The 18,159-nt window shown below is 43.9% G+C and overlaps 1 protein-coding gene across 1 annotated transcript in view; it reads right to left on the bottom strand.

Moving 5' to 3' along the window:
- Positions 1-18,159, bottom strand: part of ETF1 (eukaryotic translation termination factor 1) — a gene marked incomplete at its 3' end in the record, with an annotated part of 115,437 nt that overhangs the window by 49,899 nt on the left and 47,379 nt on the right. Inside the window, 1 exon segment of the mRNA XM_073620743.1 lies at positions 7,621-7,760. Within this exon segment, the coding sequence (XP_073476844.1) occupies positions 7,621-7,760 (140 nt within the window).

Genomic DNA, 18,159 nt, shown 5'->3' with positions numbered 1-18,159 from the left:
GTTGTTCATCTCGCTGCTCAGATCCTTCTTTTCAACCCTTAACAGTCAGTTTCTGAGATATACATGGCATGGACGGAGCTCACGTCTGGCCCTCTGTACCCTGCAGCGCTCCAAGCAGATGGGAGGCTTGGGGGTGCCTACTATTTGTAAATATTACTATATTAGGTAATATTAGGCTATTGAAGGATGAAAAAAAAAAAAAAAAAAAAAGGGACGTAGGTATGGCGCCGTTCTAGGATGCAGTTACTGCATGGGTTACTGTGCAGCAATCTCCAGATCAGCGTTTACGGTGTCGACTATGCCTCTCTGTGCTTGCGGTGTCAGCAATGTTTTTTCTCCTTAAATCTCAATCCGCATCACCCACATGTAGGAAAGAAACGCCTCCATAGTGTAATGCCATTTGCAAATAGATTTATTGTTGTAGAACAGATAGAAAACTTACTCTCATTGTAAAAGTCCACATACAGCCTTCAAAACAGGAAGCCGGGATGATTTGCGCTCTATGGCCCGAAACTGGAAGTGACGCAAAGACGCTAGATGCTCTGCCCTACACATTTCGTCGTCCAGACGTCATCTGGAGCGGCACCTAGGGCAGAGCATTTAGCGTCTTTACGTCACTTCCGGTTTCGGGCCGTGGAACGCGAATCGTCCCGGCTTCCTGTTTTGAAGGCTGTATATGTACTTTTACAAAGAGTACGTTTATACAATAAATTCAATTGCAAAACGCATTAAACTACGGAGGCGTATCTTTCCTACATGTGGGTGATGCGGATTGAGATTTAAGGAGAAAAAATATTGCTGACACCGCAAGCACGGAGAGACATAGTGGACACCATAAACACTGATCTGGAGATTGCTGCACAGTGGCAGGTACTGTGAAAGCAAGATACCCGTGTGTGGTGTGAGTGCAATACCTATAGGGGGCACTATAAAGGATCATGAAAAGTTTTGAAGAGCACCCATCACTTTATATCTGGATTTATGAACTATATATGATCACAGATTATGCATTTAAATTTCATATGAATTGTATAGAAGCATGATAAGTTCTGTATACGATTAACACCATATTACACCAGTGAAGGAAGCACTTTTGCACTTGGCACATTTATATTAATTTACATATTTACGGTTTGGGAGATTTTTGGTTTTCACTTGAGATTTAACATGTGTTGCACAGCGATATCCCAACCCATGCAGTAATTGTATCCTAGAACCGCGCCATACCTACCTTTTTTTCATCCTTCATTTGCACTACACCCCACTTAGGTGGTTGTACCGGTGGAGGCAGCAATTTTCCATATATTTATTACCATAAGCGCGGGACCACCTATACACTTTTGAATTACAAGGCTATGATCTTACTATGGATACTGGACTGGCATCATGGGGTAACGACTAAACTGTGGGTTCCTCTGGAAAAAAAATGTTAGCGGGTCAGAACTCGGCCCGGGCGCCTTGGGTACCCAGAGAGTATCAGGGGTTGTCTGAGTATACCTCCTCTGTCACAACCCGCACCCTTAAGGTATGAGACACCTTGAATGGCATGGGGTGGGCTGCCCCCTCGGTCTCGCCTCTGGCTCCATTGGGAGGCTTCCCTTGGTTTACACCGGAACACCTTTCCTTCTTTTGCTCATGGGCTTTTGATGGAGAGACGCGATGTGGCAGGTTTGTTCAAGACCAAGGGCTGCTCACCCTAGATGCTCTCAGGGACCAATATGGCCACTTCCCTATGGATGAGTGGCGCTATGGACAGCTCCGCCACTTCATTAGCAGTTTGCCTCAGGCCATTTCGCTCACCCTCTACTGCAACACCCTTCGAGAAGCTATGTATGTCCACCTCTATGATCCCACATTCTGTGTTATATGGGATGTTGCAGTCACTGGAGCCAAGGGTAAAACCCCTTTACACAAGAGAATGGGAGAGAGACCTGCAATGCGAATTCACAGAGTTACAACTAGACAGTCTATCGTTTCACACATTCCAGCTCTGTAGATATGAAAATGCAGGAGTCTGGGATTAAATTACTGACTCGTTAGTATAGGATCCCCTCCAAACTTGCTAGAATCTACCCAACATTGACTGATGTTTGCTGGAGGGGTTGTGGACAATGGACACATTCCTGCACATTTGGTGGGAGTGCCCCAGGATTAGACCCTACCCTACTGGCAAGATGTCAGAACTCGGGTTAGAGCGATCTTACATCTTAAACTTCCGGACTCCCCGTTGGAGCTTCTACCATCCCTCCTGGTCTTTACCGTAAATCGGTACCACCTCATCTTCTGAACGCGGCCAGACGATTAATTCTAGTTCACTGGAAATCAGCTCACATCCCTAGTAGGGAGGATTGGATAAGTTTAGTAAACGATATTATGGCCGCAGAGGAGTGGATGGCGACATGCAAAGGTTACATGGATTCACTATACTAGTACGTCCCCTGGGGACTCCCAGCCGACAATAACTTGATGAAGTATTAATACTAGAGTGCTGTTCTCGGTTATCTCCTTACTTCGTTAACCCCTCTTTCCTATTCTGTGTCCCCCACCCACCTTTTATTTTTTCACTTTATGGTCATGTCTGACATGATATATAGATGGGTGCTAACCGACAATGGTTTTCCGCTGAAAGGAATATGGCAATTCATAATGTGTAGATTTATCTGTATTAATACTATGCATGCCCTTATGTTGGATGGTCTGTGGGACCCCTTTACATGTATCAAGCTGGACTTCTGCTAGGCCTGCTACCCAAAGGATAACTTTCTTTTTGCCTTTTTATGGTCTAAATGTCTTCTGTTTTGTTTTTTAGATAAAGAAAGACTACAAAAAAAAGAAAGGAAGAAGGGGAGGGGAAATTGTATTCCAATCTTTTTGCTACACTTTTTGCTACAGGTAAGCATATAATACCTTGTGGGCACGCTCCCCGGGTCCAGCACTTGTGCCATACTCTTTCCATTCAGATGATGGATTGAACAGTGCTCCGTTAGATGCTCAAAGCTTGGGATATTTTTTTTTTTTTTTTTATACCCTAACCCTGGTTTAAAAGTCCCCACAACTTCATCCCTGACCTGTCCGGTGTGTCCCTTTGCCTTCATGCGCGCACAATCAGATTATCAGACAAATTTGTCAGTTTTTTGTTTTATGGTAGCCTCATATCACAAGTAAAGAGGTTACTGAACATACGAAAAGTCTTGTACGACCGAATTAAACTTCAGAAGTGATCCATTGTGTTAAATTGTTTTGTATGTGTTCTTTCGTTTGAGCATGCGTAGTCTTGCTCTTACGATTTTTTTCCAGACGAAAACTGTACTAAATTAAATGAAAATTGGACGTTGCGTTTGTACACAACAAAAATTTTAAAGCCTGCACATCCAGTTTTTGTTGTCCGAACATTCGTATTCGGCAGTCGAAAGCATCATAATAAACGATCAGAAAATCGGCAGATCGTTCGGACAAAAAATTTTACTTCCGTTTTTCTGATCGTGTGTACGGGCCTTAAAGCGGAGTTCCACCCGGTTCTGTGTTTATTAGAAGTCAGCAGCTACAAAAAGTGTAGCTGCTGGCTTTTAATAAAAACACACTCGCCTGTCCCACAATCCAGGCACCGGAAAGCTCGCTCCTCTCCCCCCTCCGCCTGTCCGCAACGTCGGCATTACTACTGTGGGCACCCGACAGCTTGCAGCTTCACAGCCGGCTGCGCGCCGTGAATGGCTATGCAATCTTCCGGGACCGGTGCCTAGGGGGAGAGGATTCGCCGCCTACGCGGGCTGGAGCGCAAGTGGGAGCTGGGTACCTGTCAAAACCAGAGACCGGCTCTCTTCCCTCTCCCCCAGGAGATTAAATTAAATTACACACTGGTGGACTCCATTTACTAATTGGATGACTTCTGAAGGCAATTGGTTCCACTAGCTTTTAGTTAGGGGTATCGGGAGTACAGAGGGCTGAATCAAATGCACACCACACTTTTCAGATTTGTTAATAAAATTGAAAACCATTTATCATTTTCCTTCCACTTCACAATTACGTGCCACTCTGTGTTGGTCTATCACATAAAATACGTTTACATTTTTGGTTGTAACATTACAAAATGTGGAAAATTTCAAAAGAGTATGAATACTTTTTCAAGGCACTGTATCTAGTGTCACCCAGCAGTAACAGATGTCCTGGAACACTGAGGTGAAGAGGCCATACCCCCCAAATAAAAGGTGCAGGGATGTGGACTGCAGACAGGGCTGAAAGTGCCTTTCAGCCAAAGCCAGAATTGGGTCTGCTTCTTGAAGGGCAACACCTCCTCTGGTGCTGTGCTGCCCTGATTGATTTAAGCCATAATTTGTGTTCCTAGGATATCTCCCCAGCCATATAATCTGGCACTCATGAGAATCATCCAGGTCAAAAGGACCATTCTGCTTCCACTGCAGGCCTGGTCAGAGATATCCTGGTCTTGGGACAAGAGCACATGGACCTGTTCAGAGACTGAGGGAGCTTGTTTGACGCAGTCGGCACTCTGAGCTGCAAGAGGCCTGGAGGGAAGCTGGGCAAACATCCCAGCCTCAACCGAGGCCACAATGTAGCCTCATGCAAACTAGCGCCGCAGGATGCTTTTTGGGGTAGAAACACCCAACCTTTAAACGGTGTTTAAAACCTTGGCTGCCAGAGATGGGACAGAATCATTCAAAAATAGGCTTTCCAGATGTTACAATGTGGCTTCCTGAAGAGTAGCCGTGCCAGAATGGGAGAAAACATCTTGCTAAAAAAGAGCCGAGGGGCTGTGGGCAGGCCAAAAGGGAAAAGGCACAAATTAAATGCTGCTTGCCAACAGCAAAAATCACAGGAACCACTGATGTGATGGATATAAAATATGCTTCCTAGATATCTACGACCTCCAACTATAGGTCTAAGAATGCAGTGCCCAAAGGCAACATTCTATTTTAGCTTTGCAATGTCACCTCCTATACTCTAGCTCCCTCATCTTGTCCCATACTATTGTCCTGGACCTCTCAAGAGCCTGTCACATTGTCTGAAATCCCTGTCTTAGTCCTACTCTGTCTGCCTTTAGGTGATGTCTGAAAACTCAAGCAGCAATATAGTGAGTCAATGGAGGGGGGAGGGGGCAATATTGGTTGGTAAAGACATCCAAAATCTTCAGACACGCAAAAAACTGAGGCATGTACAATTTTTTTTTTTTTGTTGCGTCGGTGTCAAATCTTTCTGTAGGCGGCAGTGTAACGCAACAGTGACTAAATTCCTGCACCCCAATGGATGAGAACGAAATCTTTCACAGATACAGAAATCATAACAACCTGGAAAGGTTCTAATTCTTCCACAGATCAAAAAAAAAAAAAAAAAAAAAAAAAAAAAAAATGTAAAGAGGGCCAGAGACACAAGATCGATCAGATGACCATCATGTCTGTGCACAGAATTCATTAGGCCTGCAGGCAATTTCAATCTGGGGTCACATGTACAAGCTCAGGAGTGCTAGAACTGTTTATAAAATGGCGGCTGGTAGCAAGGGCTTGTGCATGTATACTTGTCGAGCCAAATATTAGCTTTCTGGTGAAACCGCATTACATATTTAGGAATCGTCATGCACAGAGTAAAAAAAATAGCTCTAGGCCCATCATATACAGCCAACTGTAAACGAATAATCTGTTAAGGCATTTAAAGCATCACCTATGGCCAATTTTGGGAATCAAGTTTGTTGCCATTTTACAGGGACGTGCAATTTTAAAGTGGTTGTAAACCCATTACAACCACTTTTAAGGCTTACCTGTAGGTGCAAGAAATATCTCCCAAACCTAAAAGGTTTAGGAGATATTTGCAGGAATATCGGCACCGATGTCTACGGCGCAGGTGCACCGAGCGTGCCATTTCTAACGGCGATCATGCCGTTAGCGGCGGCACCAGCGCGCATGCGTGGGAGTGACGTCATCGCGGCTCCAGCCAGTCACAGCGCCGGAGCCTCGATACCCGGAAGTCACTCCGGGATAGATGGCGGCATTGGAGGCGGCGAGGCTTCGATCTCAGGTAATTCATAATGAGCTAGTATGTTATGCATACTAGCTCATTATGCCTTTTGCCTTGCAGGGTGTATTTTTTTTTTTTTAAAGAGGCTTTACTTCCTCTTTAAGGCTTAACATGTTACAATTACAGAATGTATATCTGCACTTCAAAACTTATGCTGGTTGCTTAGCTAAAGTGGAGATGTAGCTTTGCAGACATGGCCCCAGCACTTACCAGTTGTTAAAAGGGATCAAGATGGTAAATTCTCTATTCAACACTTATAGGGAGCTATGTGGCAAAGCTTGACTATAGCTTTCATTCTAAGGTCCCCCCTAGAGCAGACGTAGGCAACCACAGCACTCCAGTTGTTGTGGAACTACAAAAGTCCCATTAGGAATTCCAAGACTGACAGCCTCAAGATGGAGATTTGTAGTTTCACCACAAGGTGGGAGTTCTGAGGTTGTCTACACTTTCCCTAGAGAGTTAGGCCAAAGCACCCCCTAGATCACACGTGTGTGTGTGTATGTGTGTGTGTACACAAATGTACCAACAGGTCAGGCATGAAGACAAATCTATCATCACGGCAAATAGTTATTCAGACAATGCAGCTACGGCACAAGTAGCATCTTAGAGTAGACATTCTCAATCAGGGTTCTGGTTGCTAGGGGTTCTCTGATATGTTGATGAATGACTCATTTAATGGTGTCTGCATAGTTCTAAAGTCAACGACATGTCAATGCTTTTCAGCTGTCTAAGGTCATGTATATACTGATGCTCAGCAGTTTGGGTGCAGCATGATTTATGCATGTTTTAGGGGTTGCTCCCATTGACTTCTATTAGATCATGTGTTTTTATGAGTCTTGCATGCTGCATCTTTGATGCCTTTTCAGAAAACGCACAGTCTAACAGACTTCAATAGGAGCACACTTGAATGCATGTGTAAATAGCGAACACAATCACGCTGTACCCAAACCGCAATGCACTAGTATGAACCTGGCCTAAGGATTGCAAATTGAACTGCCACTGTAAGGGAAGGGTTTTTTCCACCTGACCACCAATGTAAAGGGCATTTTTCCCCATTAACCTCCAATGAACTCATTAAAGTGGAACTTCAATCATTTTTTCAACTTTACATCTATTAAATCTTCTGCCCTTGTTGTTTTAACTTGAGAGTCAAACTTTTTTGCCAGTAAACACCTTATACAACCCACTTCCTGTTAGTCTGGTAAAGCCTAGGCTTACGACATCATGCACAGCTCTTTCACCCTTGTGCGTGTAAATCCAGGAAGTGAACGGGCAGCAGCTTCAGCTGCCCACAGTTAAAATGGTTGCAGCCAAACTCAGTGGAGGGAGATTTCTGCAGCATTTTTGGCAATTACAGAAACACAGTATATATAAAAAATGCAAAGGGGTTGGAGGGAAGCTTCAGAATTGCAAATATGTTATTACAAATTATGTAAGCAGACTGCAGTTCTTTAAGCAATGGTTCTCCAAAACCTGGAAATAATTTTAAGGGTTCCGCTGGGGTAAAAAGCTAGAGAAAGGCTCAATGTCCTAAACTGGATACACATACCAAAACAATAATGAAAATTACGTTTAAAGTACATTTTAGTACAATACCTCAGTGTGAAATTTGTTGTCACACAAGTACAAAGAAGTGTTGATTGGTTTGAAAGGCTCAAAATCAATGTTTACTTTCTTCTCTTTTCCTTCTTCTGTTACAATTGTTCCACAATAAACAACTAAGCCATTTGGTGGTACTGAAAAATACAATATGCAGAAAGTGTATCAAATGCACCATCCATATGTTTTGTAAGTAGATTATAATGTGGAAACCATTCATGATAACGGTTACCATGCAAGACAGCAACAAAGCTAAAACATTCCACATTATTAAAAACAAAAATAGTATGTAGGACGGAGGGGGGGGGGGGAGCTGCACCCAGGTTTACCTTATTGCATTAAAGTGGTTGTAAACCCTCACATATACTCAGTGAAGTGAATACCGTCATGATTGAGATGAAACAAATCCTCCTACATAAGTAGTATTTGTATATCTCCTGTCTTTCCCTTTCTACATACTTTTAAAAGTGCAGATCATGGTAGAAATGTTTCTTCCTCCTTCAGCAGTGGGTGAGGAGTCTGCACTTACACTGTGTGACAGCTGGAGGAAAGGGACACCCCCCTCCACATAGGCAGAGTAATGCCTCTCCCAGACAAATTTTCAGCTGCTGTAATCTCATGTGTCAGAGAACTTGTCAAAACTCATGCTGATAACAGATGGATGCACCAGAGAGAAATGACAGAGCTTGTGAGAGAGAAGTAAGCACTACAGGTATATGTGCTTAGGCCAAATTTCATGAATGGTGTTTACAACTACTTTAAAAAGATAAAATAAACCTTGTGCCTTTAGAACCCCCTTTAAAAATTACATGAAAGCAGTAAATATGTGAATAAAAGAAACATTCTCCCATCTACACCTGCCACAAAATCCTGATATAAAAACAACTTTAGGAGATATTTTACTCCTTCACTCGTGCCAAAATTGTAAAATTATCCCTCGCTGTTTCACTTATCTTTCTTTCTACAAGTTCCTTGTGTAGTTTCTAAGCACTGTCATTTTTGGGCTGCATCATCCATCCCTTTCTTCTCTGTTCTGGACATCAAAACCATACCTTGTATTCCACCAGGACCCGACGAATCCCAGATGGCAGTACGCCATGGCGATTAGAAATAGCTGCCTGGCACCTGAGCATTTTTGTCATCCCAAGATTTAGAGGGGCATAAAAATTATTCCTGTTGCCGGCACCATCACCAGTGTGCTGGGTCTGATGCAGACCAAAGCTGTCAATGCTACAACCTCTTGAGAGGAGTGCCAGGTGTCATGGAACAGACATCCGTGACGTCATTGCCAAGAGGCTAGCAGGTGTATTGTGCCACACGTGTGTGGGGCGGGTTTGCGAAGGGTGGGTTAGGGGGATGTGGAGCAGGTCAGCGAAGCTCATAGGGGTGGAGCGGAGCCCCTGGCAGGAAGTGCCCCCAGTGTGGCTCTCAAGGACACCATGGGAGGTGTGGACTCAAGCCTCCCGCACAAGGCTCCTCCTACAGGATCACTGGGTGCAGGTCCAGGCCGAGCTATCTGGAGAGACTCACCTTGGAGCAGGAACCTGCGGCGCTGAACGGGCTCCGCAATGGCCCCGAGCTGGACTCCGACTTTGATCTAGGCAGTCTGCTACCCCCTGGTCAGCCCGGAGCCCGTGAGAAGTGTTCAGGTAGTGAAGAAGTCCGAAATAAACAAAATAATTCTGCACTGCCAAAGAAAGGATAAGCAGCTAACACAACCAACAGGGGTAATGACAATAAGAAACAAAAATAAGTGTAGCGCTATGAGAGTATGAAGAAGTCCAATGTAAGAAACATTAAACTAGCAGTATGATTTGATGTACATCTGGTGTGTTCTGAACACACCGGATGTACATCGGATCGTACCCGATATCCCGCTCTGAGGGACACAGCAACGTGAGAGTTACCTCACAACATCGCTCCTCCGGGCCACCCGCAGCCACTCACCACCTAAACCTATCCGACCCTTCTCAGCGTATGCCCTGTTGGGTCCATCCAATCCGGTAAGCCTCTTCACTTTTGGTGGTGTTGTGCATGTCTCCACTCCAGATGGTTTATGAATTTGAAGTGTCCAGCTCCTGAAGATTTTCCATCTCATTCCTCAGGAAGACTCTTCTTTGTTAGCTTTATTTGGAACTGCTAGTTTAATGTTTCTTACATTGGACTTCTTCATACTCTCATAGCGCTACACTTATTTTTGTTTCTTATAGTGAAGAAGTCCGGCCAGTTGGGGGATCAGTATAAAGGCCAGCCAAGAGAACAAGATACAGGTCCCAGTCTCCAAGATCTTCCCACTGGGCTATGTGAGTGGGAGATGCCATCCTGTCTGTCAATGGGACAGACATAAGGAGCGCCACCCTTGATCAGGCAATGCAGGTGCTGAAAAAGGCAATGACCCTGGAAGGTGAGGAGCCTAGGCACAGAGCCTTCTTACCTACCAATACACCCACCTCCCTCTATCCCCCCCCCCAAAAAAAAACACCCATCACCAGGCGGTGCAGACGAAGATGGTGACCCTAGAAGATGAGGACCCTAGACACTAACCCCTCCCCCCAAACCATGACCCTAGTGCAAGGGACTCCGAGTGCTAAAAGTTCATGGGTTAGGGGGCACAAATTACTTGAGTTTGCCCCAGTCACCGACAACCCATGCTATGCCGCTGGTCAGCCCATTCACTGGTGCCACTAGGCATGAGCAATTCCTACTGCCCGACGCCCCAGGCATGCAGTTTTGGCACCAGCCGATTTAGGTTTAACATCTAAAAAATAAAAAAACACCACTCTGCTGTTTACCTCCGTGTATGCTCAGCCCCTTCCCCCAGCAGATCCGCTGCTGCTATGCAGAAAGGTTCTCCCACTTTCCTTCTGCATTAGCCAATCCGTGCACATCGTGGTTCACCTCTCTTCCTCCCCTCAAGTCCCTGCGCATGGTGCTGGAGACGAGCAGGGAGGTGAGCAGAGTTTAGCTCACACAGAAAAAAGCTGTGGCACCTAACTTTCAGCTGGCTCCCAGATTGAAAGCAAATTTGTCAAGCCCTGGTCTACATCGATGTCCCCCCAACTAAGTTGTGCCTACTTGCAGAGACTACCAAGTCCACTAGAGAACTCAGAAGTTCAAGCCCACAAGTCATGGGATAGGGTACACGGAAAGCAGCTTCAGAGGGAACATTGAACTTAGGCTTGAAACTGGTGATCTGGTACACCAGGTCCGCCTTTAGGAATCCAAAAAAATAAAATAAAAATATCCTCCTCACATTCTGCCTATCCTGGGCATCCAAGGAAACAGAACAGGAGACCCATCAGTGCAACCTAGCACCATCACCGAATTTAGGAGAAAAAAAAAAACAAAAACAGAACGAAACGATGACCAACGATGCCATCCTCTGATCAGTTTGAACTTCTAGACAGGGTCTAAGGAACATCGAAAAGCTAAAAGCTCATCAAAAAAAACTGGAGGAACATTTGCATTCATCAGCCAGAAAGCTGCACATGAGACATACTTGGACATTCCAACATGACAATGATCCAAAAACACAAGGCCAAGTCGACCTGTCATTACCTACAGGAGAATAAAAGTGAAGGTTCTGGAGTGCCCATCTCAGTCTCCTGACCTCAATAACATTGAGCCACTCTGGGAAGATCTCAAAACGTGCAGTTCAAGAATTTACAGGAACTGGAGGCTTTTTGCCAAGAGGATTGGGCAGATTTACCATCAGAGAAGATAAAGCCTCATCCACAAATAGCACAAAAGACTTCAAGCTGTCATTCATCTTAAAGTGGGGCAATACACGGTATTAAGAACTAGGGGATGTAAACTTTTGATCAGGGTAATTTGGGTAGTTTCTGCTGTCGTTATGATTTAAAGAGTAAACACAGTTGATTAAAAAAATGGCTTCAGCCAAACACTAACCATGAGTGAAAGAAAAGCTTGTGTTACCATTCATATTCTCTGAAAAATGGCCAAGAAAACAAATTCTGCAAGGGTATGTAAACTTATGAGCATAACTGTATACAGGGGGTCCCCTAGTTACAAACATCCGACTTACAAACGACTCTTACTTACAAATGGAGGGAGACAACAGGAAGTGAGAGGAAATCTACCCCTAGGAAAGGAAATTCACTCATGTAAGAGCTGATATGGGGAAAAGGTACCTCCACTGATGCTTTATCACCAAGGCTTGTTTCCACAACAACCCACAATTTTCAAAATCCAATTGTCATTGGGACAGAAAGTGAGGTGAAATCTTCTGAACAGGGGCACACACAGCAAAACAAATGTTACAGGGGTGTTACCCTTTCCCTATGCTATCAAAAAAGTTTAAAAATAGATTTTTTGGCTGGAGCTACACTTAAAAAATGTACCTGTTCCGACTTACAAACAGATTCAACTTAAGAACAAATCTACAGTCCCTAACTTGTTTGTAACCCGGGGACCCCCTGTATATCTCTAGCTGGAAAGTGATCAGTCTTTATGTACCCACTGCAGGACTCATTTCTTGAAGCCCTAAAAAGGCAGGACATTGCAAATTCCTCCCAAAAGACCCCTTTTTAGAAAGTAGACAGTCCAAGGTACTGGCATGGTGATTTTTGTAAAGTTGTAGTTTCGTTTGTCACAATTTTTTAGAAAACAAATGAATTTTATCAAAAAGTTGTCACTTTAACAAGTTATTTCTCTCACACACACTCCATAGACAGAATAGCACCCTAAACACATTCTGCTACTGCTCCAGTGTATGGGGATACATCACATGTGAGACTTTTCATTGCCCAGATGCACTGAGGAGCCAAAAATTCAAGAAGCACTTTTGGGCGTTCAAGGAGCATAAATTACGCATATAATATTTCCTGACTACCCATTATGCTTTTGAAGGCCCTGGAGCACCAGAACAGTGGAAACACCCACAAAATGACCACAAAAGGCACGGTGAGTCTTTAAAGCCTTACTATGCTTTTGCCACAAGTTTTTGGAAACTGCAAAAAAAAAGAAAAAGTGAACATTCACTTTACAAGTTAGTTTAATCACTTAAGCCCCAAATCATTTGGCTGCCCAAAGACCAGAGCACTTTTTGCTATTCGGCACTGTCGCTTTGACAACTGCGTGGTCATGCGACGTGGCTCCCAAACAAAATTGACGTCCTCCTCCCCCCCCCACAAATACAGCTTTCTTTTGGTGGTACTTAAATCACCTCTGCGGTTTTTATTTTTTTGCACTATAAAATAGCGACAATTTAGAAAAAAAGCATTATTTTTTACTATAATAAAATATCCCCAAAAATTATATAAAAATCCCCCCCCCCCCCCCCCTCAGTTTAGGCAGATACGTATTCTTCCACATATTTTAGGAAAAAAAAAAAAATAGTAATAAGCGTTTGATTGGTTTGTGCAAAAGTTATAGTCTACAAAATAGGGGATAGTTTTAAGGTATTTTTATTATTAATACATTTTTTTTTATTTTACTAGTAATGGGGGCAATCAGCGATTTTTATCGTAACTGCGACATTTTGGCAGACAGATCGAACACTTGGCGCGATTTTGGGACCATTCACATAGCGATCAGTGAAATTAAAAATGCATTGATTACTGTGTAAATGTGACTGCCAGTGAAGGGGTTAACCACTAGGTGGCGCTGTAGGAGTTAAGTGTGTCCTAGGGAGTGATTCTAACTGTGGGGGGAGGGGCTGTGTGTGACAACACTGATCACCGCTCCCAGGGAGCGGTGATCAGTGTCACTAGGCAGAACGGGGAAATGCTTGTTTACATCAGCATTTCCCAGTTCTTCCTCTCCATGAGACGATCGCGGGTATCCCCGCGGACATCAAGTCCACGGGACATGCGATCACACCCACGGATGTCTCGGCGGGCGTGTGCCCGCAAACCGCTTCTTAAAGGGCAACGTACAGGTACGTTAATCTGCCTGTATGTGCCCTTCTGCCGACGTACATCAGCGTGAGCCGGTCGGCAAGCACTTAATAAAGTCGCTCACACACCGCATGGGCATACTTGGAATTACATCCCAAAACACATTCTACAATTCCACCCGCATATGGGATTCCGTACGAGAGACATTTTCACTTTTTGAACTATACACTGGACACTGCATTTTGCGTTTCACACAAATCACCCAATTCTATTAAAACCAATGTACTGTAATGGTTGCCTCTGTATGAGAGGTCAGGGAAAAAGGCTTAGTGTAGCATCACCTAGAGCAATCCCAGCTAGCTGTTAGGTCTGTCTCCAAGAATGCCATGTTCACTGGCCAGAAAGTGCAGGGGGGAGGTGGAGAGGGAGAGGGAGAAAGAAGAGTTCCTGTGGTTCTGGTAGTGCAGTTGTCTGCAGGAGATTGCTGGGACTGGTGTTTCACAGCAACATGGGCAAATATGTATTCTGCTACATTTCTTTAGAAAAAAAAAAAAAAAAAAAAAAAAAAAAAAACCAAATCAGTGTACAGTATATTAGTCTGTGTGAAAGTTAGTCGGATGTGGCAGATGGGTCAGTTCAGGCCGCGGGCAGAAACATGGTCAAACAGGCAAAGGATTGGTCCAGACAACAGGCAGAAACGGAATCAATAAACATGACAGCGTTAGTACAGGCGGCAAGCAGAGGAAACACTGCACTGGTGTGGCAGCAATCAGAAAGACTGTTGCTGGCTTACAGTGGCCTTGAGACATTGAGACTGAAGTGCCAACATTTAGGGACACCGTTGCTGGCGACACTGACTGGTGTTGCAGGGATTAGGGATACTGTGAGTGGGTGGAGAGGATTAGGGACATTGACTGGCAGCACTGGTCTGGTGACACTGTACTCCTATGGAGGTGATGAAAGACGACATACAGCGATATCAGAGCAGCCAGCCATTGCACATGATCACCAGCACAGCAGTACGACATCACCATAGTGACACTATGCAAAAAAAAAAAAAAAATTATAACACACTGGAGGAAAATCATCATTTGATCCCCTGCAGATTTTGCAAGTTTGCCCACTTGCAAATAAAGGGTCTATAATTTTTTATCATAGGTGTATTTTAAATAGGAGACAGAATATCAACCAAAAATCCAGAAAATAAATAAATACAAAATAAGTCAATCGCCCTCGGTCTGGAGCTCCATGCATGATTTCACCTCATGGGGTAGAGATGATCATGAGAAAAGTGAGGGATCAGCCCAGAACTACATGGGAGGAGCTTGTGAATGATCTCAAGGCAGTTGGGACCAGTCGCCAAATAAACCATTGGCAACACAATACGCCACCAGGGATTAAAATCCTTCAGCGCCCTCAAGGTCCCTCACCTCAAGATAGCACATGTACAGGCCCCAATAAAGTTTGCCAATGAACATCTAAATCAGGGATATGCAATTAGCAGACCTCCAGATGTTGCAAAACTACAAGTCCCATCATGCCTCTGGGTGTCATGCTTGTGGCTGTCAGAGTCTTGCTATGCCTCATGGGATTTGTGGTTCTGCAACAGCTGAAGATCCGCTAATTGCATATCCCTGATCTAAATGGTTCAGAGTAGGATTGGGATAAAGTGTTGTGGTCAGATGGGCCCAAAATTAAGCTCTTTGGCATCAACTCGACTTGCTGTGTTTGGGAGGAAGAAAAATGCCGACAATGACCCCAAGAGCATTATCCCTACAGTCAAGCACGGAGGTGAAAACATTATGCTTTGGGCCTGTCTCTGCACTAAAAAGGTACAGGCCGACTTTTTTGCACTCAGGGGGCAATGGATGGGGCCAAGTATTGTAAAATCTGCCTGGAGGGAATAAGGTTCTCATCCAAGAACACTGTTGATGGGTCGTGGATGGATCTTCCAGCATGACAATGACCCAAAACATACCGCCAAGGCAACAAAGAAGTGGCTCAAAAGAAGCACATGAAGGTCATGGAGTGGCCTAGTCAGTCTAAAGACCTAAATCCTATAGAAAATGTATGGAGGGAGCTGAAACTTCAAGTTGCCAAGCGACAGCCAAGAAACCTTAAGGATTTAGAGAAGATCTGTGAAAGAGTGAACCAAAATCCCTCCTGAGATGTGTGCAAACCGGGTAACCAACTACAAGAAAGGTCTTACCTCTGCTTGCTGACAAGGGTTTCTCCACCAAGTACCAAGACATGTTTTGCTTGGGGATTACTCACTCAACCGCAACTCAATTTTATAACATTTGTATCATGTGTTTTTGCAGTTGATATTCTGTCTCTACCATTTAACATACACAAACTTTACAGGTTTTTTTTTTTTAATTTTACATACCGTTACCTGAGCAGTGTCACCATAGTGACGCTGTGCTATGGGCTGACTAGGGCTAGCCTGACTAGGGAGGCAATTAGGATTTTCTTTTTAACCTATGATTGCATATTACAGCGCTAATTACTGTATAAGCAATGATGAACACCTTGTAATGGCATCCATTCATTATGCAATCGACCAATCACAGTAGTAAGCAATGGTGTCATGAATGACTGCCATTGTCTACTACTGGACATGTGATCGTTGCGATTGGTCACCATGATCACATGGTACCAGGAAGTAGCACAGAGGCTCAGTACACCTATGATCCGCTGTGTCCCCCAGAGGCGCGTTCTCCCAAAAAAACAAAAAAAAACAAAAAACAAACAAACAAACAACACACACACACACACACACACACACACACACACACCTGCCCAGTTACATACAGTTGTGCTCAAAAGTTCACATACTCTGCCAGAAATCGTGACATTTTGGCATGGCTGTTGAAAACAAGACAGATCATGCCAAAAAAAAAAAAAAATTCTCTTTTAAGGATAGTGATCATATGAAGCTAATTATCACATAGTTGTTTGTCCCCTTTTAAAAACATAACAGAAATCACCCAAAATGGACAAGATCAAAAAAGTTTACATACCTTGGAATGTATGGCCTTGGTACAGACACAAGGTGACACACACGCACACGTTAAAATGGCAATTAAAAGATTAACTTCCCACACCGCCTCACCCAGATATACTGCGGCAGAAGGGCTCGTACAGGCAAAACCACGTACCTGTACGTTCCCCTTTAAGAGGCGGCCAGCGGGCGCCGCCGGCAAGCTTTGTGAGTCGGGTCGCGGGTCCCGCGGACTCGATCGCCGCGGGGATACCCGCGATCGCCTCACGGGGAGAAAGAACGGGGAGATGCTAATGTAAACAAGCATCTCCCCATTCTGCCTAGTGACAGTGTCACTGGATCTCTTCTCCCTGTCATCGGAGCAGAGATCAGTCACATGTCACTCACAGCCATGCCCCTCACAGTTAGAAACACGCCCCTAGGACACACGTAACCTCTTCACTGCCAGTGTCATTTACACAGGAATCCGTGAATTTGTATAGCACCGATTGCTGTGTAAATGACAATGGCCCCAAAAATGTGTCAAAAATGTCCGATGTGTCCGCCATAATGTCGCAGTCACAATAAAAAAAAAAAAAAAAAAAAAAAAAAAAAGCTGATTGCCGCCATTTAAAACAAAAAAAAAAAAAAAAAAAATAAAAATGCCATAAAACTATCCCCTATTTTGTAGACACTAACTTTTGCGCAAACCTATTAAACACTTGTTGTGATTTTTTAACCAAAAATATGTAGAATACGTATCGGCCTAAACTGAGGAAACAAAATTGTTTAATATATTTTTATGGGATATTTGTTATAGCAAAAAATAATGCGTTTTTTTCAAAATTGTCGCTCTTTTTGTTTATAGGGCAAAAAATAAAAAGCGCAGGGGTGATCAAATACCACCCATAGAAAGCTCTATTTGTGAGAAAAAAAGGACGTCAATTTTGTTTGGGAGCCACGTTGCACAATTGTCAGTTAAAGCGACGCAGTGTGGAATCGCAAAAAGTGCTCTGGTCAGGAGGGGGGTAAATTCTTCCGGGGCTGAAGTGGTTAAACTGCAATTAGTGTCTGCACAAATTGTCAATGAGCTTGTTAGCTCTCACATGGATGCACTAAGTAAGTTAGATACTGAGCCATTGGGAGCAGAAAAAACTGTCAAAAGGCTTGCGTAACAAGGTAATGGAACTTTATAAAGATGGAAAAGGATGTAAAAAGATATCCAAAGCCTTGAATATGTCAATCAGTACTGATTGATCACTTAAGAGGTGGAAAATGCGGGGGATCTCGATACCAAGCCAAGGTCAGGTAGACCAAGAAAAGTTCTAGCCACAACTGCCAGCAGAATTGGAGGATACAAAGTAAAACCCACAGGTAACCTCAGCGGAAATAGACTGCTCTGAAAAAAAAAAAAAAAAGATGTGGTTGTTTCAAGGAGCACAATACGACAAAAACAAAATTAGCTGCATGGTCAAGTTGCCAGAAAGAAGAATTTACTGCGCCGATGCCACAAAAAAAGCCTGCTGATGGGTGTCAAGGTGTTGTCGGGCACATTGTAACCAGGCTTTTTTGTGGCATTGGCACAGTAAACCACAAAAAGCAAGGGTGCGCACAATTTTGAGCACAACTGTATGTACAGTGGCCCGGTGGAAAGCGGTTGACTAATAAATGTAACATTTCATATCAACATGCAGA

Source organism: Aquarana catesbeiana, linkage group LG03 (genome assembly GCF_042186555.1).
Source record: "Aquarana catesbeiana isolate 2022-GZ linkage group LG03, ASM4218655v1, whole genome shotgun sequence".
NCBI lineage: Eukaryota > Metazoa > Chordata > Amphibia > Anura > Ranidae > Aquarana > Aquarana catesbeiana.
The sequence above is the reverse complement of the archived record's forward strand: the minus strand, read 5'-3'. Positions and strand labels throughout refer to the sequence as shown.